Source organism: Bufo gargarizans, chromosome 5, assembly GCF_014858855.1.
Source record: "Bufo gargarizans isolate SCDJY-AF-19 chromosome 5, ASM1485885v1, whole genome shotgun sequence".
In the NCBI taxonomy this organism is placed as follows: domain Eukaryota; kingdom Metazoa; phylum Chordata; class Amphibia; order Anura; family Bufonidae; genus Bufo; species Bufo gargarizans.
In genome coordinates this window covers 152,709,285-152,732,552 of record NC_058084.1, presented here as the reverse complement: position 1 = coordinate 152,732,552, position 23,268 = coordinate 152,709,285, and the positions used below count along the sequence as shown (strand labels likewise).

Here is a 23,268-nt window from a genome sequence, read left to right as displayed (position 1 = left end):
CCATTTAATAAGTACGGGTGACTTGCATTATTCCTTCCCATGTACATTGTAGTGTTAGGAAGCCGCTGAAATGACGACATATAGCAAAAAGGGGGGAACTGTTGTGGAAAAATTATTGTTCGCCGTATGGTCGCCATCTATCCTATGGAAATGCGCAGATTCGTCTGCATCTGCACAGAGACTTTCGCACGATGGTCTGGTCATCCCGACCTTGTGCTGATTTGTGTCCGGCCTGGTATTACTGCAGGATACCAGTGTCATGGCGCCGGCTGTACCATAACCTGTCTCCTCATTGGTCATGATTGCAAGACCGCCTCCCAAATGTATTAAATATAAGCTAAAGTGTTTGTCCAGAACTTTAAGGGCTGTTTCACACGAGCGGATGCAATGAGTGACATCCGCCCCGTGAATGACAGCCAAGACCCGATGCGGACTGCAGAAGCACGGAGCATTAACATGACTGATAATGCTCCGTGCCTCTCTGTGATCTCTTTACTACGAAATCACAGTGACAACTTTATCTTACGGTGATTTCGTAGTAAAGAGGTCACAGAGAGGCACGGAGCATTATCCGTCATGTTAATGCTCCGTGCTTCTGCAGTCCGCATCGGGTCTTGGCTGTCATTCACGGAGCGGATGTCACGCATGGCATCCGCTCGTGTGAAACAGCCCTAATACTGATGTCCTATCATCAGGATAGGCAATTAATATCAGATCAAAAAGGAGTCTGACATCCCACATCCCCATCTATCAGCTATTAACTTGTAGCTCCGGCGCCATCCTTGTGTAGTGGATAGAGGTGGTATCTGCAGTGCTACTGCTTTGAAGATAACTTCTGATGCTGGAGCTATAATTAAAAACCTGATCGTGGGGGTGTGGGGTGTCAGACACCCCACACCCCCATCCTGAGATGGATCTAAAAAAATCTGCCATAACATTAAAAACAGTAAAATGAATAGTATCAATTATCGTATTAAGCCCTGCTTTATACTAACTGACCATAATACAGCCCTTTGGGTATTTTAAATATTAATTTGTTCAATAAGGTTTTGGGGAGGGGAAGTAAGACCATTAACATTTACCACATTCTACTTGAACTAATTTGAAAAAATTTTTTTTTTATATATATGTAAAATAGCAGATTGGATTTTCTTTGTGCTTCCCCACAAAAAAAAAAAATTGTACTAACTTTGAACAAAATTGTATGAAACTTAAAGGGGTTGTGCAGTGGTGTAATATTGAAGACTTTAGGATAGGTGAATATCAGATTGGCAGGAGTCCAACTCCTGCAACCTCCCTGCCCCGATCAGCCGTTTGAAGGGGTCGCTGTGCTCATGCAAGTGCTGCTTCCTTTTCAAAGTTTACCTGCATGTCAACTCCTTTGAAGCAAACTATGAAAAGGAAACAATGCTTGCACAAGTGTCGCAATCATTCAAAAAGCAGATTGGCTTTAGTACTAAAAGTAGTATATTAGATGGGGAGGGGTTTGCTTTTATATATGTCCTGTCGAAAGCCTACACTCTGGGACGATATAAGTGAGTGACATGAACATGTGGAGTTACTATGGGTAAAAATACATGGTGGCAAAAACAATAATAAAATGCTGATATGAGTATATTATAAGACACCTAATACAAGTGAAACTCGAAAAATTAGAAAATCGTGCAAAAGTTAATTTATTTCAGTAATGCAACTTAAAAGGAGTTTTATTAATGCAAATTAAAATTAGAATATTGTGAAAAGGTTCAATATTCTAGGCTCAAAGTGTCACACTCTAGTCAGCTAATTAATCCATACCCCCTGAGCAAAGGGTACCTGAGATTGTGACTTTAGGGTTTTCATAAACTATAAACCATAATCATCCAAATTATAACAAATAAAGGCTTGAAATATCTCACTTTGCATTTAATGAGTCTATCACATATATGAGTTTCACCTTCTAAGTTGCTTTACTGAAATAAATGAATGCACAATATTCTAATTTTTCGAGTTTTACCTGTATACCAGAGTCCACAAAAAAATCTACTACTAAATGAAATATATGAGGCGGCAAATCATGATATCCACATATAGACTGGGAAACTGAAACCTGTAGATCTCATAAAGGAAACAGGTTCTTGGCAATAACCAAAGATAATTACCTTTCCCAACTGGTTCAGGACCTGACCAGAGGGACAGCCATACTGGACTTAATATTAGGCCCCATGCACACGGCCGTGTTTCACGGCTGTGTGCGGGCCGTGGAAACGCGGCCTGGATCCCTCCTGAGAGCAGGAGCGCACGGCGTCACTGGTTGCTATGACGCCGTGCGCTCCCTGCTGCCGGCACAGTACAGTAATACACTGGTATGATCTATACCAGTGTATTACTGTACTGTGCCGGCAGCAGGGAGCGCACGGCGTCATAGCAACCAGTGACGCCGTGCGCTCCTGCTCTCAGGAGGGATCCAGGCCGCGGTTCCACGGCCCGCACACAGCTGTGAAACACGGCCGTGTGCATGGGGCCTTAACCAATAGACCTGACAGAACAACAGATGTGCATGCTGGGGGACAGCTGGCAAATACAAAGTCCTCAAAAATAAAAATACAGACACAAAATTAGATAATTTTAAAATCATCCTGAAATCTAATTGTGAGAGGTACATACCTTAAGGGAATAAAAGGGTAAGGAACAAGAAAAAAACAATGTGGATAAATAGAACTGTAAAGAAAGCAATAAATCACAAAAAGAAAGCATATAAATCACTAAAACAGGAGGGTAGCGAGGAAAAACTATAAGGAAAAAGATTGAATATATAAAAGACAAATAAAAGCAGCCAAACTAGAGACAGAGAGATTCATTGCCAAAGAGATTAAACTAACCCTAAAAATGTTCTTCAATTATATAAATGGTAAAAAGTATAAATCTGAACTTGTCGGCCCTCTACAAAGTGATGAGGGGGGAGTTGCAGACAGCGATGAGGAGAAAGCAAAGTTATTAAATATTTTTTTCTCTACTGTATCCACTGAGGAAAATAAACTGTCAGATGAAATGCAGAATGTAAAAGTAAATTTCCCATTAAATGTGCCCTGTATGACCCAGGAAGAAGTGGAGCTGCATTTTAAAAAGATGAAAATAGACAAACTGCCAGGACCAGGTGGCATACACCCCTGTATCCTAAGAGAATTAAGTAATGTTATAGCCAGACCCTTATTTCTGTTATTTAAGGACTCCATATTGACAGGGAGTGTTCCAGAGGATTGGTGCATAGCTAATGTGATGCCTGTACTAAAAAATGGTACAAAAACAGAGCCCAGAGACAATAGGCTGGTAAGTTTAACATCCGTAGTTGGTGAACTGATGGTTTTCTAAGAGATGCTATCTCGGATTAACTCAATGAAAATAAGCAAATTGCGCTATATGGTAAACTTCAGTAGTCTGTTCCTCTACTGGAGTTTGTGCTGCAGATGTGAACCTACAGGGCCATTTAGGCTTTTTTAGACATCCAGATTCTGCAGACATGAGATATAATGTATAACTTGTTGTGTGTTTAGAGCTGCACCTGGTTCTGGCTTAAAATCACTGATGGAAATCACTGACCAAAACACTGACGTGTAAATGAGGTATAAAACTGCCGGATCGTCGGTAACAAGCGGTCCTGCGAACGTTCGTTAACTATGAACTGGCTGAGAATCGGACAGTCTAATGCACCCTTTAGACTGACAGCTTTTGATTTGCAAACAAGAAAAACAGACTACGGTAAATAATTCTATCATTGTTTGAATTTTGATAATGTAAAGAGTATGGTGGCTCTCTATCGCCTGTGACTATGAATGGGTGCTGCTAAGCCTAATGACTCACCCAGTCAAAAGAAAATTATAATGTGTATAGAGAGGCTGAGCACTCTCCCAATGGACCGCACAGAGACTATTCAAAAATTATTGTATTTATTACACCAATATATAGATAAAAAATATATAATAAACAAAATGCACAATAAAAAATGTTCTTATAAAATATACATAAATGTTAAAACTGTTCAGATTAAGAGCATAAATAATTGAATGGCGGTGGCATGCAGAAGAATACTATATGCAACTTGGATGAGAAAATATGTCCTAATTAGAAGGAAAGAAAAATCTATGACACTTCGATATTTAAATCTTCGACAATGTGAAGATAAATTTTCAACAATGTGAAAGTGAGTTTTATGAAGATAAATTTTCGAATAATTGTCCAGACTGAAATTCGATATTTACTTTTGATTCTTTTATCGATTATATTGTATTCAGTCAATATTCCCTGTATGGCAAAACACACACTCTTGTAAAAATGCCATCTGACTATAGCACACAGTGGCGTCCCACGTGGCTAATGGAGTCAGATTCGGCGGTACCTGTTAGTAGCAGTTCAGCAGGAGCAGTGTGAGCGAAGTGGCCCTCCGTGTAGAGATTCTTCAATGAGAAGATTTTGATTATAACTCTATCAGTTCAAGGGTCGGAATCATCGCTATGTGCCAGAAAAGTTCATCAGGGTAATAAGGTCGATTTAAGTTGTTAAATTCAGGACGTCCATCAGCTGATGTGCGGGTCTCTTGAAACCAGACGCGTTTCGGGGTCTTTTCTTAGCCCCTTCCTCAGTGGTCTAGGAAAAGACCCCGAAACGCGTCTGGTTTCAAGAGACCCGCACATCAGCTGATGGACGTCCTGAATTTAACAACTTAAATCGACCTTATTACCCTGATGAACTTTTCTGGCACATAGCGATGATTCCGACCCTTGAACTGATAGAGTTATAATCAAAATCTTCTCATTAAAGAATCTTTACACGGAGGGCCACTTCGCTCACACTGCTCCTGCTGAACTGCTACTAACAGGTACCGCCGAATCTGACTCCATTAGCCACGTGGGACGCCACTGTGTGCTATAGTCAGACGGCATTTTTACAAGAGTGTGTGTTTTGCCATACAGGGAATATTGACTGAATACAATATAATCGATAAAAGAATCGAAAGTAAATATCGAATTTCAGTCTGGACAATTATTCGAAAATTTATCTATATAAAATTCACTTTCACATTGTTGAAAATTTATCTTCACATTGTCGAAGATTTAAATATCGAAGTGTCATCGATTTTTCTTTCCTTCCAATCAGGACATATTTTCTCATCCAAGTTGCATATAGTATTCTTCTGCATGCCACCGCCATTCAATTATTTATGCTCTTAATCTGAACAGTTTTAACATTTATGTATATTTTATAAGAATATTTTTTATTGTGCATTTTATTTATTATATATTTTTTATCTATATATTGGTGTAATAAATACAATAATTTTTGAATAGTCTCTGTGCGTCCATTGGGAGAGTGCTCAGCCTCTCTATACACATTGTTTGAATTTTGTTTCACTATACTAAACAATTGGTTGCCATAACCCACCAACAATTGGTTGCCATTTTTTGAAAGCTACTATATATGGCACATTCGATAGTTCTATTGTATGACCTAAACATATTGACACTTGTACATTTTGTGTTTAGATGGGTAAACTCAGAAATGGTAAAAATGTGACTCAAATTCTGATGTAGTAAAACAGAGAATATTAAAAGTTCAGGTTCAGACATAAAGTGGTGATTCATAATTCTCAAGACCAAAGTATAGTGGTTCAGGAAAGTATCTCAGAAATGGAGGATGACAGAGTACTTTTTGTAAATATGTTACTCACTCTTATGAATTAGCAAATGTATTACCATGGCTGGTAAAAAACAAAAACCACAAATGGAATGTCACTGTTTTAACTTATAACCAGATTTTTTAAATTAATAACATAAAGTTTCCATTAATAGACAAGGGGGCTTTGAATAAATGGAGTCGTTCATGACATTAAGAGGTGGTCATGTAGACCTAAAGACGTTCCTGAAGTATAGAAAAAAAGGGTTTTGTATAGGAATCGGATACAATGCCAGACACAAACCATGAACGAGCAAATGGCACATTTCGTAAAAAGAAGCAGGAGCCAGGACCCTTTGTTTTAAACCCGGACTAACCTTTTAGCAATGATCAACACTTAATAAGTAAAGTACTAAGGGGAATTGGGATGTTAATGCAATGCTGTATTAAATCACCCCAAACACAATAAGAATAATACAATGGAGACTCTTTGATCAGTAACAAGCCACTCATCCCAGTCACTGTAGTTCTGAGTTTGTGCTTCAGGTTCAAAGATCTTATAGGGGTCATCTTGGCTCTAGATATTCATGACTAATCATTAGGGGGTTCTACACCCACTACACCACCAATCAAGTGTTCTCAGGAGGTACTGGTACCAGAAATCATTGAAATATTTGAGGCAAAAAAGTCCTCTCTCCCCTTGAATGGTTTATTAGGACCTATCTGGGGTATGGGTGTCCTTTTTATTAACCACTTAAGGACCACAGGTTTATACCCCCCTAGTGACCAGGCCCTTTTTTACAAATCGGCACTCCACAACTTTAGCGGTTTATTGCTCGGTCATGCAACTTACCACCCAAATGAATTTTACCTCCTTTTCTTCTCACTAATGGAGCTTTCATTTGGTGGTATTTTATTGCCGCTGACATTTTTACTTTTTTTGTTATTAATCGAAATTTAACGATTTTTTTGCAAAAAAATGACATTTTTCACTTTCAGCTGTAAAATTTTGCAAAAAAAACGACATCCATATATACATTTTTCGCCAAATTTATTGTTCTACATGTCTTTGATAAAAAAAAAATGTTTGGGCAAAAAAAAAATGGTTTGGGTAAAAGTTATAGCATTTGCAAACTATGGTACAAAAATGTGAATTTCCGCTTTTTGAAACAGCTCTGACTTTCTGAGCACCTGTCATGTTTCCTGAGGTTCTACAATGCCCAAACAGTAGAAACCCCCCACAAATGACCCCATTTCGGAAAGTAGACACCCTAAGGTATTCGCTGATGGGCATAGTGAGTTCATAGAACTTTTTATTTTTTGTCACAAGTTAGCGGAAAATGATGATGATTTTTTTTTTTTTTTTTTTTCTTACAAAGTCTCATATTCCACTAACTTGCGACAAAAAATAAAAAATTCTAAAAACTTGCCATGCCCCTCACGGAATACCTTGGGGTGTCTTCTTTCCAAAATGGGGTCACTTGTGGGGTAGTTATACTGCCCTGGCAATTTAGGGGCCCAAATGTGTGAGAAGAACTTTGCAATCTCCTGAGTACGGCGATACCAGATGTGTCACACTTTTTTGCTGCCAAGGTGGGCAAAGGGGCACATATTCCAAAGTGCACCTTTCGGATTTTGCAGGGCATTTTTTACACATTTTGATTGCAAAGTTCTTCTCACACATTTGGGCCCCTAAATTGCCAGGGCAGTATAACTACGCCACAAGTGACCCCATTTTGGAAAGAAGACACCCCAAGCTATTCCGTGAGGGGCATGGCGAGTTCCTAGAATTTTTTATTTTTTGTCGCAAGTTAGTGGAATATGAGACTTTGTAAGGAAAAAAGAAAAAAAAAGAAAAATCATCATTTTCCGCTAACTTGTGACAAAAAATAAAAAATTCTAGGAACTCGCCGTGCCCCTCACGGAATACCTTGGGGTGTCTTCTTTCCAAAATGGGGTCACTTGTGGCGTAGTTATACTGCCCTGGTATTCTAGGGGCCCTAATGTGTAAGAAGTACCTTGCAATCAAAATCTGTAAAAAATGGCCGGTGAAATCCGAAAGGTGCACTTTGCAATATGTGCCCCTTTGCCCACCTTGGCAGCAAAAAAGTGTCACACATGTGGTATCGCCGTACTCAGGAGAAGTTGGGGAATGTGTTTTGGGGTGTCATTTTACATATACCCATGCTGGGTGAGAGAAATATCTTGGCAAAAGACAACTTTTCCCATTTTTTTATACAAAGTTGGCATTTGACCAAGATATTTTTCTCACCCAGCATGGGTATATGTAAAATGACACCCCAAAACACATTCCCCAACTTCTCCTGAGTACGGCGATACCACATGTGTGACACTTTTTTGCAGCCTAGATGCGCAAAGGGGCCCAAATTCCTTTTAGGAGGGCATTTTTAGACATTTGGATCCCAGACTTCTTCTCACACTTTCGGGCCCCTAAAAAGCCAGGGCAGTATAAATACCCCACATGTGACCCCACTTTGGAAAGAAGACACCCCAAGGTATTCAATGAGGGGCCTGGCGAGTTCCTAGAATTTTTTTTTTTTTGCATAAGTTAGCGGATATTGATTTTTTTTGTTTTTTTCCTCACAAAGTCTCACTTTCCGCTAACTTAGGACAAAAATTTCAATCTTTCATGGACTCAATATGCCCCTCACGGAATACCTTGGGGTGTCTTCTTTCCGAAATGGGGTCACATGTGGGGTATTTATACTGCCCTGGCTTTTTAGGGGCCCTAAAGCGTGAGAAGAAGTCTGGAATATAAATGTCTAAAAATGTTTACGCATTTGGATTCCGTGAGGGGTATGGTGCGTCCATGTGAGATTTTATTTTTTGACACAAGTTAGTGGAATATGAGACTTTGTAAGAAAAAACAAAAACAAACAAAAAATTTCCGCTAACTTGTGCCAAAAAAAATGTCTGAATGGAGCCTTACCAGGGGGGGGGTGATCAATGACAGGGGGGTGATCAATGACAGGGGGGTGATCACCCATATAGACTCCCTGATCACCCCCCTGTCACTGATCACCCCCCCTGTAAGGCTCCATTCAGACATCCGCATGATTTTTTACGGATCCATGGATACATGTATCGGATCCACAGAACGCATGCGGACGTCTGAATGGAGCCTTACAGGGGGGTTATCAATGACAGGGGGTGATCAGGGTAATCAGGGTGATCACCCCCCTGTCACTGATCACCCCCCCTGTAAAGCTCCATTCAGACATCCGCATGATTTTTTACGGATCCATGGATACATGGATCGGATCCACAGAACGCATGCGGACGTCTGAATGGAGCCTTACAGGGGGGTTATCAATGACAGGGGGTGATCAGGGTAATCAGGGTGATCACCCCCCTGTCACTGATCACCCCCCCTGTAAGGCTCCATTCAGACATCCGCATGATTTTTTACGGATCCATGGATACATGGATCGGATCCACAGAACGCATGCGGACGTCTGAATGGAGCCTTACAGGGGGGTTATCAATGACAGGGGGTGATCAGGGTAATCAGGGTGATCACCCCCCTGTCACTGATCACCCCCCCTGTAAGGCTCCATTCAGACATCCGCATGATTTTTTACGGATCCATGGATACATGGATCGGATCCACAAAACGCATGCGGACGTCTGAATGGAGCCTTACAGGGGGGTTATCAATGACAGGGGGTGATCAGGGTAATCACCCCCCTGTCACTGATCACCCCCCCTGTAAGGCTCCATTCAGACATCCGCATGTGTTTTGTGGATCCGATCCATGTATCCATGGATCCGTAAAAAATCATGCGGATGTCTGAATGGAGCCTTACAGGGGGGGTGATCAATGACAGGGGGTGATCAGGGAGTGTATATGGGTGATCACCCGCCTGTCATTGATCACCCGCCTGTCATTGATCACCCCCCTGTCATTGATCACCCCCCTGTAAGGCTCCATTCAGACATCCGCATGATTTTTTACGGATCCATGGATCGGATGCACAAAACGCATGCTGACGTCTGAATGGAGCCTTACAGGGGGGTTATCAATGACAGGGGGTGATCAGGGTAATCAGGGTGATCACCCCCCTGTCACTGATCACCCCCCCTGTAAGGCTCCATTCAGACATCCGCATGATTTTTTACGGATCCATGGATACATGGATCGGATCCACAAAACGCATGCTGACGTCTGAATGGAGCCTTACAGGGGGGTTATCAATGACAGGGGGGTGATCAGGGAGTGTATATGGGTGATCACCCGCCTGTCATTGATCACCCCCTGTAAGGCTCCATTCAGACGTCCGCATGATTTTTTACGGATCCATGGATCGGATCCACAAAACGCATGCGGACGTCTGAATGGAGCCTTACAGGGGGGTTATCAATGACAGGGGGGTGATCAGGGAGTGTATATGGGTGATCACCCGCCTGTCATTGATCACCCCCTGTAAGGCTCCATTCAGACGTCCGCATGTGTTTTGCGGATCCGATCCATGTATCCATGGATCCGTAAAAATCATGCGGACGTCTGAATGGAGCCTTACAGGGAAGTGATCAATGACAGGGGGTGATCAGGGAGTGTATATGGGTGATCACCCGCCTGTCATTGATCACCCCCCTGTAAGGCTCCATTCAGACGTCCGTATGCTTTTTGCGGATCCGATCCATGTATCCGTGGATCCGTAAAAATCATACGGACGTCTGAACGGAGCCTGACAGGGGGGGTGATCAATGACAGGGCGGTGATCAATGACAGGGGGGTGATCAGGGAGTTTATATGGGGTGATCAGGGGTTAATAAGTGACGGGGGGGGGGGGGGGTGTAGTGTAGTGTTTGGTGCGACTGTACTGACCTACCTGAGTCCTCTGGTGGTCGATCCTAACAAAAGGGACCACCAGAGGACCAGGTAGGAGGTATATTAGACGCTGTTATGAAAACAGCGTCTAATATACCTGTTAGGGGTTAAAAAATTCGGATCTCCAGCCTGCCAGCGAGCGATCGCCGCTGGCAGGCTGGAGATCCACTCGCTTACCTTCCGTTCCTGTGAGCGCGCGCGCCTGTGTGCGCGCGTTCACAGGAAATCTCGGCTCACGCGAGATGACGCCAATCGGCGTTAGTGTGACCTGGCAGCGCCGCAGCATTGACGCCTTTCGGCGTTAGTGTGACGGCAGAAGGTTAAATAAATCAATAGTCCTCAAAAATTATTTAGAAAAATATGATTAAAAAAAATAATGAAGAAAATATTTTTATACTACACAAATTATATGTAAATGAACCACATCTCTGCAGAAGTTGGGTCTGAAATAAAAACAGCGCTGTATACAGTATTTAAATAAAAGTTTTGATCCCCAAAACAACAGAAGAATTGTTCCTCCCCAAAAGATTACTAAAAGTTTATTGGGTACATTATATGTACCCACAATGTCATTAAGCCCTCATGCCTGTGACTGTACTTTTGGTCCAATCCACATTTTATGAGGTTCGGACCCAGACCCGTTCATTTCTATTGGGCCGCAAAAACTGTCGTCCACATGCTGTCCGCATCTGTGTGGCCATTCCACAAATAGAACATGTTCTATTCTTGTCCACTTTGGGAACAAGAATAAGCATTTCTATCATAGGGACCAAGGAAAGTGTGGGATGTACATGGCCTGTGTCTGTATTTTGCAGACTGCAACATTAATACTGTCAAGTGCATGAGGCCTAATAATAAAACTAATCTTCTGACAAACAAACATACAGCCACGATGCTGAATACATAAAAATGTTATGGCTTTTGGAATACAGTGATTAACCGCCTCTGGACCGCCTAACGCAGGATCGCGGTCCGGAGGCGGCTGTCCCAGGCAGAGTCACGCATCGGCGTTCACAGGAACTGCAGGTAAGCGAGCTGATCTACAGCCTGCCAGCGGCGATCGTTCGCTGACAGGCTGTAGATGCGATTTTTTTAACCCCTAACAGCGTCTAATATATCTGCTACCAGGTCCTCTGGTGGTCCCTTTTGCTTGGAACGACCACCAGAGGACACAGGCAGCTCTGTAAAGTAGCACCAAGCACCACACTACACTACACCCCCCTTGTCACTTATTAACCCCTTTATTAACCCCTGATCACTCCATATAGACTCCCTGATTACACCCCTGTCATTGATCACCCCCCTGTAAGGCTCCATTCAGACGTCCGTATGTGTTTTACTGATCCACGGATCCATGGATCGGATCTGCAAAACACATACGGATGTCTGAATGGAGCCTTACAGGGGGGTGATAACCCCTGTAGGAAGGTGCAAGGGTCCGTCATTGACGGAAGGTACGTGTCACCGAGGTTCCTGGCCTCGGTGAGATAAGAACCGGTTATTTTATGTGTCAGCCACAGCTAGTGCTCGCTGACACTGTTTATTCTTAGTGTGGCTGAAAAGCCGCTCCGGGCCGGTTCTTATTGGGAGCAGCCAAAGAGCAGGGTGGGTGGCTGTTCCCCACGTCCAGGCCAGGTTTTGGGCTGGACCCCATTTTGGAAAAAAAGACACCCCAAGGTATTCCGTGAGGGGCATGGCGAGTTCCTAGAATTTTTTATTTTTTGTCACAAGTTTTTTTTTTTTCTTACAAAGTCTCATATTCCACAAACTTTTGACAAAAAATAAAAAATTCTAGGAACTCGCCATGCCCCTCACGGAATACCTTGAGGTGTCTTCTTTCCAAAATGGGGTCACTTGTGGAGTATTTATACTGCCCTGGCATTTTAGGGGCCCTAATGCGTGAGAAGTAGTTTGAAATCAAATTGTGTAAAAAATACCCTGTGAAATCCTAAAGGTGCTCTTTGGAATATGTGCCCCTTTGCCCACCTAGGCTGCAGAAAAGTGTCACACATGTGGTATCACCATACTCAGGAGAAGTAGGGCAATGTGTTTTGGGGTGTCTTTTTACATATACCCATGCTGGGTGAGAGAAATATCTCGGCAAAAGACAACTTTTCCCATTTTTTTATACAAAGTTGGCATTTGACTGAGATTTTTCTCTCACCCAGCATGGGTATATTGAAAATGACACCCCAAAACACATTGCCCAACTTCTCCTGAGTACGGCAATACCACGTGTGACACTTTTTTGCAGCCTAGATGGGCAAAGGGGCCCACATTCCAAAGAGCACCTTTCGGATTTCACAGGGCATTTTTTACACATTGTGATTTTAAACTACTTCTCACACATTAGGGCCCCTAACATGCCAGGGCAGTATAACTACCCCACAAGACACCCCAAGGTATTTCGTGATGGGCATAGTGAGTTCATGGAAGTTTTAATTTTTTGTCACAAGTTAGTGGAATATGAGACTTTGTAAGAAAAAAAGAAAAAATCATTTTCCGCTAACTTGTGACAAAAAATAAAAAGTTCTATGAACTCACTATACCCATCAGCAAATACCTTAGGGTGTCTACTTTCCAAAATGGGGTTATTTGTGGGGGTTTTCTACTGTCTGGGCATTGTAGAACCTCAGGAAACATGACAGGTGCTCAGAAAGTCAGAGCTGCTTCAAAAAGCGGAAATTCAAATTTTTGTACCATAGTTTGTAAACGCTATAACTTTTACCCAAACATCTTTTTTAACAAAGACATGTAGAACAATAAATTTAGCGAAAAATTTATATGTAGATGTCGTTTTTAAAAAAAAATTACAACTGAAAGTGAACAATTTAATTTTTTTGCAAAAATGTTGTTAAATTTCGATTAATAACAAAAAAAGTAAAAATGTCAGCAGCAATGAAATACCACCAAATAAAAGCTCTATTAGTGAGAAGAAAAGGAGGTAAAATAATTTGGGTGGTAAGTTGCATGACCGAGCAATAAACGGTGAAAGTAGTGTAGTGCAGAATTGTAAAAAGTGGTCTGGTCATTAAGGGTGTTTAAGCTAGGGGGGCTGAGGTGGTTAAAAAAAGTGGTTAGGTATTCTCAAAACTGAATAGATAAATAACCTTACCTGTGGTCTGTAAGTGCACTTCTATGGAAATTGTATGATTCTTGTCATCCAACCAAAAATTACACTGATAGAGTCCTTCATCAGTGGTGGCAGCTTGAGGGATTGTTAGAGTAATATTTTGAAGGTCTGAACAGTTTAAAAAACTGTGCTTACTAAAATCAATACCGTATGATAACAGTTTCCTTCCATTCATTAGATGTTCACAATGCGCAACTAATTCCATCTTCCCATCTGTAAATTTTTGCACCGTCACTTGTTTCACATGTCCTAGTAAGGTGTATAGGAAGTTCAATGTGATGTCAGTGTTTTCTTTAAAGGTCTGGTGAGATGAAGGCACAATAGGACCAAAATCATCTACAAAGAAAAAACAGAATGGAAGTATATAAAGTGTAAAAAAAATCATCATATAATCACTTTAGTAAGGAGTTATGTAAGACATTTGAATATACAGAAATTAACTAGGCCTGATCAAGCACAAGTGGGGGTTTAACGATTGTAACTTTTTTATTTGTTGGACTACCAAAGTAATTTTTTAAACATTTTTTAATGTGACACATTGGGCTTTCTATAATTTTTTTTAGCTGTTTGTAATTTGTTTTATTAAGGGAAAACTATGCAAAACAAGTCATTTTTTCAAACTATAGCTCTTTTATTCTTCGAACATGCAAACTGACACCAAAATAAATGATTAAATTGGGTTCCCCATTTTGTGTTCGTAATTTTTTCCATTTATTTGTATTTTATTATATTTTTCATTTATTTTTTTAATATTTTTTTCATTTACCGTATTTTTCACCCTATAAGACGCATCTAGGAGGAAAATAAGAAAAAATATATTTTGAACCAAAAGGTGTGCTTTTGGTGGGTTTTGAACTAATGGTGGTCTGTCGATGACAATATTATGGGGGATCTGTGGATGATGCACTGTTATGGAACTGTGGATGATGCACTGTTATGGAACTGTGGATGGCACTGTTATGGGGGATCTGTGGATGGCACTGTTATGGGGGGATCTGTGGATGGCATTGTTATGAGGGGGATCTGTGGATGGCACTGTTATAGGGGATCTGTGGATGGCACTTATGGGGGATCTGTGGATGGCACTGTTATAGGGGATCTGTGGATGACACTGTTATGGGGGCATATGTGGATGACACATATATAGCATCTTATGCTATATATGTATCATCCACAGGTATCCCCCATAACAGTGCCCCTGTGTACAGTAAATAGTGACCCTAATACAAGTGGGGATGGCAACTGGTGTTAAAATCTCTGCGGGGCCCCGGTGCAGTCACTGTACTCTAATACACCGGGCCCCGCACACACCAGTATTCAGATATAAACTGTAGGCAACTGATATGGTAACTGTAGGCAATCCATATTTAAACTACAAGGTAGCACAATCAGCGTACCTTAGTACTCACTATTGAACGCCCGTACTTGCAGGCAGGCTAACCGGTCACACACTTGCTCGCGGAGCAGGCTCCACCTGCTTTATTAATAAAGTGGGCAGAGCATGCATAGTGAGGAAGTGAGTGACTGGCCAGCCTGCCTGCAAGTACGGGCGTTCAATAGTAATTACTACGGTACGCAGATTGCACTACCTTGTAGTTTAAATATGGATTGCCTACAGTTAACATATCATGTTGCCTACATCTGAATACTGGTGTGTGCGGGGCCCGGTGTATTAGAGTACAGTGACTGCACCGGGCCCTGCCACGAGTTGCCTCCTCTCTCCCCGTTGGTACATCACAGACTACAATGTAAAAATGGCAGCATTCGCACCATAAGACGCCCTGCCATTTCCCCCCACTTTTAGGGGGGGAAAAAGTGTGTCTTATGGGGTGAAAAATATGGTATTTGTATTTTATTTTTAACTTCTATTTTTTTTTGGCACAAAATATGTCCCCAAAGAGGTAATTAATATATTTTAAAATTAAATATTAGAACTACATTTTTTTTTGTATTTTGCACTATTTCCACTGTAACTGGGGCATGCAAAGGCAGAGCTGATGAGGGTTTGTAGCACTCCTATGCCCAAGACATCCAGCAGTTACATGATCACTAGGCACAGAGGAAGGAAGAAAACATAAATGGTAATAGAGTGTTTCTGTCTTCTATCACTGACGGCCATGGACCCCCCCCTGCTCCTGGTAGATTGCAGAAGCAGGAGCTTTCACCCTGTGCTGTACATGTACGGCGCTCCGGATTAAAACCCAGGACCAAGTACCGTACATGTTTGGAGCTTAGTCATAAGGGGCTTAAACATAATGTGAACTATATTTCTCTAACTTTAAGATTTATTTTTAAACTGAAAAACAACTGTGATAAAAATATAAGCGGGATTAATAGCCTAAATGAGTCACTCTGTTGTTGGATTCCTTTCACTAAGGGGTTGTGCGTGATTAGAAAATCATGACTGCTTTTTCCCAAATACAGTGACACATATGTCCATATTTTGTGTCTGGTATTGCAGTTTCAGCTCCATTGAAATGATTAGGGATGAGTTTCAATACTACACACAACATGCAGTGCTATTTTTGGAAGTAATCGGCCATGTTTTCAAAATTCAGAAAAACTATAGGAGCCTCCAGAATTGACCAATGTTCACATAAATCACTGGCAACTCCATAGTAAAAACATTCATATTGCTGGAAATATCTGTCACTGTCTGCCCATTCCCATAGCTGCTATTATTGGAGAGAAGGAAACCTTACCTCTATGGTACAATTGATTACGTGAATTTTTTTATTACATTGTTTGTTCCAAAACATTTTATTTTACCTACAATTGGATGTAAAAAATTATAATCGTTATATTTATGGAGATTTCAGTACCAGCTAGGCACAAAAAAGGTACAAGGTTAAAGGGAATATGTCGTCAGAAAGTGATTTATGGTTTAAATTAAGTTTTTATATATAAATATATAAATTATTCATTTTTAAATAATTTTGGTAATTTGTAAAATATATGAGTGAAAGAGTGATCGCACATCCTCAATACTATGCTTTTATCTAATAATTGCTTCTCAGCATTATTAACATCGCTTCTCAGCGCAAATTATCGTTTACCTACCTGTTGCATGCTGTACATGAGGCATTAGTATACAATTTTATCAAAAAGAACTCAGCCTCTTTGAATGGGATCTACCCTAATTTTTGGTAATTTTACATTTCATTTTCTATGTCATGTATATTTAAAAAAATATAATAATTTCACAATGGCCACTAAGCCTAATAGTAGTCCCCACTTTTGTTCTGTACCGATCACTTTTCAGCAGTCATCTCCTTATTATTACAGGCAGGATTAGAAACAGATAACAGACAATAGATAAAATAGGATCCACCATTCACTAGGTGATATCACAGATTATCTACTCCCTCCTGACCTCCGCTCAAGTCACAAAGCATGCCTAGAAAACTCTTCAATAGAAATCAGTAAGTTCCCCTCCAGACCATCGTGTCTATGTACCATGTTGGCTGCTATAAAGCATAACTCTAAATGCTGTTAACAACAGCTCAGGCAAGATAGCTTCCCTCATAATCATGAAAACCCGGCTTCTGCTATTATTTTCCCAAAGCAATCTCTACATACTTCACAGGAAAACAATACAAGATGACGGAATAGTTCTGTTAATGTCAATCAGCATAAATCCAGAAATGACCCTATGTAACTTTTTTTTTTTTCATAGCAAAGCTGCAGAATAAATTAAAACTTTTTGTAGATTTGTGGAGTTCTCGTGTAAAGTTCATCCTTTAAAGTTTCGATCTCTAATTTATTCCGGTGGGTTTGTGGGTCACCTAATGGTTCACTAAAACTTGCTTGCTTTATAACACAGAAAGACATTAGCAAATTCATCTTGTCCACAATTCAGAAATTTATCCTTTTTACTTTCCACCTTTTTTCTCTGTTACATTGAAACCATTCTAATTATTTCAGTGAAGTTGTGGAGCTTCAGCAATTACCGGCTGCTCTACATTAAAAAGAAGAGATCAAATATAATGATCAGATAATAGTATAGTAGGGAGAAGACTAAACATCTAAAATGTTACATTTGTGCTAGAAATTATATTCAATCTAGCAATTATTTCAAGCAAACTTTAAATGACTCATTGATAAGATTAGAAAAGTTCAGCAGTCAGCAATGAAAAATAATTCTAAAAGGGGCTGTCCAACATAACTGAAAAGTGAAGGTGTGAATGACTTTTTGATCACTTTCTTTTTATAAAATTTTTTTTTGATATGAAGAGATTAAAGTAATGAAAAAAATGGCCATTTTGTTTTTTGTTCACCATATGGGATACATATTTTGATTCATAACACCGCTAATGATCATTATTTTTAATGTTTGTTTTTATTTTTAATATGGGTAAAGGGGGATGATTTGAATTTAGTTTTGACTTTTTTTTTTACACTTACTTAAAAGTCAAAGGTTTAAAGTCCATTCTGTTGTATAAAACAGCAAGCACCCGACAGCTATGGCATCCAATCAACTCCTGCATTGATGCCAGTGCTCAGCTATTTTCTGCGACCTCATAGAAATGAATGGAGGGTGGCTTCACATGTGCATTGCACCCTCTATTACTTTCGGGGCTCTGTTTTCATTGTAGGTCCCAGATATGGTACCCGCACCTATCAGACAATGGGGGCATATTCTAGCGATATGTCCCCATTGTCTGAGATGGGAAAACCCCTTTAATGTGGTTAATTGCTATTATTAGTGTATTATATTTTCACATAGTTTAAGACACAAATTTCAAGCAGGTTAGCACAGCTAGCTGCCAAGGGTCCTGAAGGGATTGTGCCTAAGTTTGAAAGACAAATTTTGGCTGTCCCTGTGCAAACATGGTTGGGACTTATGTAAGCCCTGGTTAGGTTTGGGGAGTTCCTGGGGGTGGTACTTTTTTTTTTACTTAAATCTTTTTTATTTCGATTTCGTACAATAAATACATCCATAGCAAAACATTATCCCAACAGTACATAAGAAAAATTATTAACAAATAGTAATTACTATTCATCTTTCATTTCTATTCTTTCTCTTTTTTTTTTTTCCTTCCCTTCCCCTTTCTTTCCCTCACCCCATTCCCGACCACCTCCCAACGCCCACCCTCCCGTTTCCCCCCACGTGGAAAGAGAGAGAAAAAAAAAAAAAAAAAAAAACTAAAGTACCCAATTTTTCCAGACCTGGTCGAGATTTGGGAATTTTTTAGTATAATTCTTCGTCCCACTTTCTTCTTTAATTAACTTGTCTATTGTTTTCCTCCACTGTTCCACCGTCGGTGGATCTACCTTTATCCATTTCCTAAGTATCAGGATTCTGGCCTGAAATAATACTTTATTCAAAACCAATCGTATATTTTTATTCAGTTTCAAATGTTCGGTTGCCCCTAAAATACAAATTACTGGGTCATTTGGTACTCGGACCTTCAGTAACAAAAACACAGTTTCCATAATTTCTGTCCAGTATCTATGAAGCTTGGGACACCTCCAGAAACAGTGTATCAAATCAGCTCTCTCCTCCCAACATTTTAAACATTTATCTGTTGGTCTCACTCCCATTCTTTTTAACATCCATGGAGAACGATGTAGTCTATGTATTATAAAAAATTGTGAGATCTTGTGCGAACCCCTATCCGAAATTGTCGCGTAATTTCTAAGGGCATCCCTCCATTTTTCCTCTGTGAAGGAATCTAAGTCTTTCTGCCATTTCTTCACGGCAAGCATTGTAATTATTTTTCTTTTTTCCTCCATCAAGATCTTATATCTCTTTGCAGTTATTCCAGCTCCCTCCCCTGCTGCAACAAACTTGTCCAACATATCTGATGTTTCCCTTCGGTACCTATCCCCCTGTACCACTATCCGCAATGCATTCCTAAGCTGGAAGTATTTAAACAAGTCCCTATGGGGGATCCCAAATTCCGACACCATTATATTGAAGTCCTTCAGCTTATCTCCCTCAAAAATCTGTTCTAGGTATTTCACTCCTTTTTTTTCCCAATCTATATAATCTCTTATTGTTTCCAATTCCTTTAAATTAAGATTTTTCCATATCGGTGTATATTTCAAAAACCCTTTAATCTCCAATAGTTTCTTAATTTCCCCCCATACGTATTCTAACAAATTGAATATCCTATTACTAGTATTTTTTTGCCCAAAAAAACCTGACTCCAACACCTCTAAGTGATTAAATTTTTCTTTCCATCCCCATCTATTTAATTCTTGTCTACCCACCTGGCTATCTAAGCTATCCTTTATATTCCCATATTGTGTTATTAAATAGTAGAAAAATAGATTAGGAAGCGCTAATCCTCCTTCTTTCACTGGGAGCTGAAGGACTTCCTTCTTTATCCGAGGAATCGCACCCTTCCACATAAAATCCCCCATTAGTCTATCCAATAATTTAAAAGTATTTTTTGGTATTCTTACTGGGGCATTTTGCAATACGTAAAGTATCTTTGGGAGGAAGACCATTTTTATTAAATTCACCCTGCCCTGCATTGACAGTGGTAATCTTTTCCATATGTGTATTTTAGTTCTTAGTTCTTTTATTAAGGGGAGAATATTTAATTTTTCATATTCTTCTATGTTCCCGGAGATTTGTATGCCGAGATATTTAAAGTTTTCATGCCTTTTTAAAACGTGCACCCGTGTATCTCTCTGTAGTTGCCCCTCTCCTAATAATAACATGTGTGATTTACCCCAATTAATGTTTAAACCGGAAAAAAAACCAAACTTATCTATTATCTCTGTTATTTTATTAAACTGTTCCCCGGTGTTTTGCAAAAAAAGTAAAATATCATCTGCGTACATCAACAGTTTTTCTTCTCCACCCACGTATGTAAAACTTTTAATCTCCCTATCATTTCTTATTATATTTGCCAGGGGTTCAATTGCTATTGCAAATAGCAATGGGGAGAGAGGACATCCCTGCCTTGTGCCGCGTGATAGGGCAAACGAGGGGGATAGGCTCCCATCCACAACCACTCTAGCCCTGGGGTTACAATAGATTAGCTGAATCCACCTTATAAATCCTTCCCCTATACCAAATCTCCTTAATACTGCCCATAGATACTCCCATTCAATGCAATCAAACGCCTTTTGAGCATCCAATGAGAGTATCGCTTTTTCCCCTGCGTCTGATCTATTAGCTTCAATATTAAGGAATAGCCTTCTTATGTTGGAATATATTGTTCTACCCGGTATAAAACCTGTTTGATCTTTATTTATTATTTCTTTAATAACCTTAGAGAGCCTGTCTGCTAGAACTTTTGCCAGAATTTTTGCATCCGTATTCAAGAGGGATATAGGCCTATATGAGCCGGGGTCTGTTTGTTCCTTCCCCTTTTTTAAGATTAGTATAATAATTGCTTCCTTCATAGAGCTCGGTAGATCACCTAATTTTCGAGCCTCATCCAATGTTATTTTTAATTCTGGAACTAGTACCTGTGCAAAGGTTTTGTATATTTCAAAGGGGAGCCCATCTCCACCTGGTGCTTTCTCGGATTTAACCTTGCCCAGAGCTGAATTTATATCTGCCACCGTTATTTCTTTTTCCAGAAATTCTTTTTGGACCTCAGATATCCTATTAAAAGCAATCTTATCTAGATAGGAATCTAACTCTTGTTTTGAGTATTGTACCCTGGACTTATATAGCTCTTGGAAATAGTCCCAAAACACTTTTTTTTATATCTTCAGGTGCGGTGAGTAATTTTCCCGTTTTATCTTTAATCGCGCCAATCCATGATTTCCCTTTTTGATTTCTCACTATATTTGCTAATATTTTACCGACCTTTTCACCCTCCGAGGCCAACTTAATCCCCTGAAGGAGCAATTCTTTCCTGCTTTTTTCTAATTGATATAACCTCAACTTTTCTTGTTCTTCCTCCCAAACTCTCTTATTAAGTACAGTAGGATGTCTCATACATACCATTCCAACCTCTTGTAATTTTTTTTCCAATGCCTTCCCATTCTCTCTAGTGTTTTTTTTCCAATAGTTTACTTTTTTGAACAGTAATCCCCTCAAAAATGCCTTAGAGTTGTCCCAGACCACAAGTCTACCGGCAGAGCCATCATTTTCCATAAAAAAAAGTTTCAACTCTTCTATTATACTCTCTTTATCTGAGATTAATAATAGCCAATGGGGGTTAAACTTAAACAACGGCAAAGTATTATTTTTATTCAGGTCCAACTCCATTACCATTGCACTATGGTCCGATAAAGCCATGGGTATATACTTTATCCTAATCTTATTTTGAGATATTAAATTTTTGTTTCCCAAAATCATATCTATTCTCGACCAGGTTTGGTGTGTTTTTGAGTAACAAGAATAATTAATTTCATCTGGGTTCTGCACCCGCCAAACATCTACCCAATTGAATTCATACACTAATTTGCATAACTCTACATTTTGTGCTCCTCCCCTTCCACTAGACATCCTATCCCTGAGTGGATCCATAACCGCATTATAGTCTCCGACCGCGATCAACATACATTCCTGTTTATTCAACATAAATCTATACAATTGGTACAAAACATCTGATTTATATGGTGGTGGAATATATATATTTGCGAGTACGGTTTTTTTCCCCTCTACGTAGCAGTGTAGAAAGAGGTACCTGCCACAATCGTCGGCCTCACATGCCAGAGCCTCAAATTTAATCTTGTTATGTATCAAAATCGAGACCCCTCTAGAGTAGGTAGTATATACCGAATGATATCCCGCCACCATCCATCTCCTCTCCAACCACCTTACTGATTCTTTATCTAAATGTGTCTCCTGGAGGCAGACGACGGCTGGCAGGAACCTCTTTATCCACTCAAGGATAGCAAACCTTTTAACCCTCTCACGGAGCCCTCTCACATTTAACGAAAGAACCCTAACCATCTATCCAGGAAGGGGAGGAAAGAAAAAAAAAAAAAAAAAAAAAACTTCTCTCCACGCCCCACCCCCCCGAGCCCTCCATACCCTCCCATCCAAATAGTCCCCCCTTCTGCTGGTCGGCAGTCCGGGCGACTCCATATCTTAGCATCTTAGCACCTATCACCACCTCCCCCCCAGCCTCAGAGACCCTCCCCGTCCGCCCATTCGCTAACTTCCTCCGGAGTCTGGAAGAAAACGAACTTGCCATTGTGTTCCACCCTTAATTTTGCTGGAAAAAATAGGCTATACTTTATACCTGCTTCCCTTAGTCTTTTTTTTACCGATATAAACTCTCTTCTTTGTACATTAGTACTATATGAATAATCTGGAAAAAGTTTAATCTTTACCCCCTGTATATAGTATCTTTCCGAGGTTCTAGCATCGGCTAATATTCCATCTCGGTCCTTAGATAGTAGGCATTTCACCAGTATCGGTCTGGGATAGTCTCCTGGTACCCTATTTTTTGTGGGGACCCTATGTGCTGGGGGTGGTACTTAAATGTTCCTGAATTTACCAACTACAATGTTGTTAGGTATATCAGTATAACGTATAAGTCGTCTCTCAAGGCACATAAATCCTCTGACACTGCAAAAGAACAACTTGATCAACATGTTTAAAGAGAACCTATCATTAACTTTATGCTGCCCATACTAAAGGCAGCATAAAGTAGAGACAGGTGAGTTGATTTCAGCGGTCTGTCATTTAAAAGTTAAAAGTAACTGGTTGCTG

The 23,268-nt window shown here is 40.1% G+C and overlaps 1 protein-coding gene across 1 annotated transcript in view; it reads right to left on the bottom strand.

The window, feature by feature from the left end:
* Positions 1–23,268, bottom strand: part of CD226 (CD226 molecule) — an 81,856-nt gene that overhangs the window by 40,493 nt on the left and 18,095 nt on the right. The window contains exon 3 of the mRNA XM_044295325.1: positions 13,617–13,970. Within this exon, the coding sequence (XP_044151260.1) occupies positions 13,617–13,970 (354 nt within the window). The remainder of the gene's footprint in view (positions 1–13,616; positions 13,971–23,268) is intronic.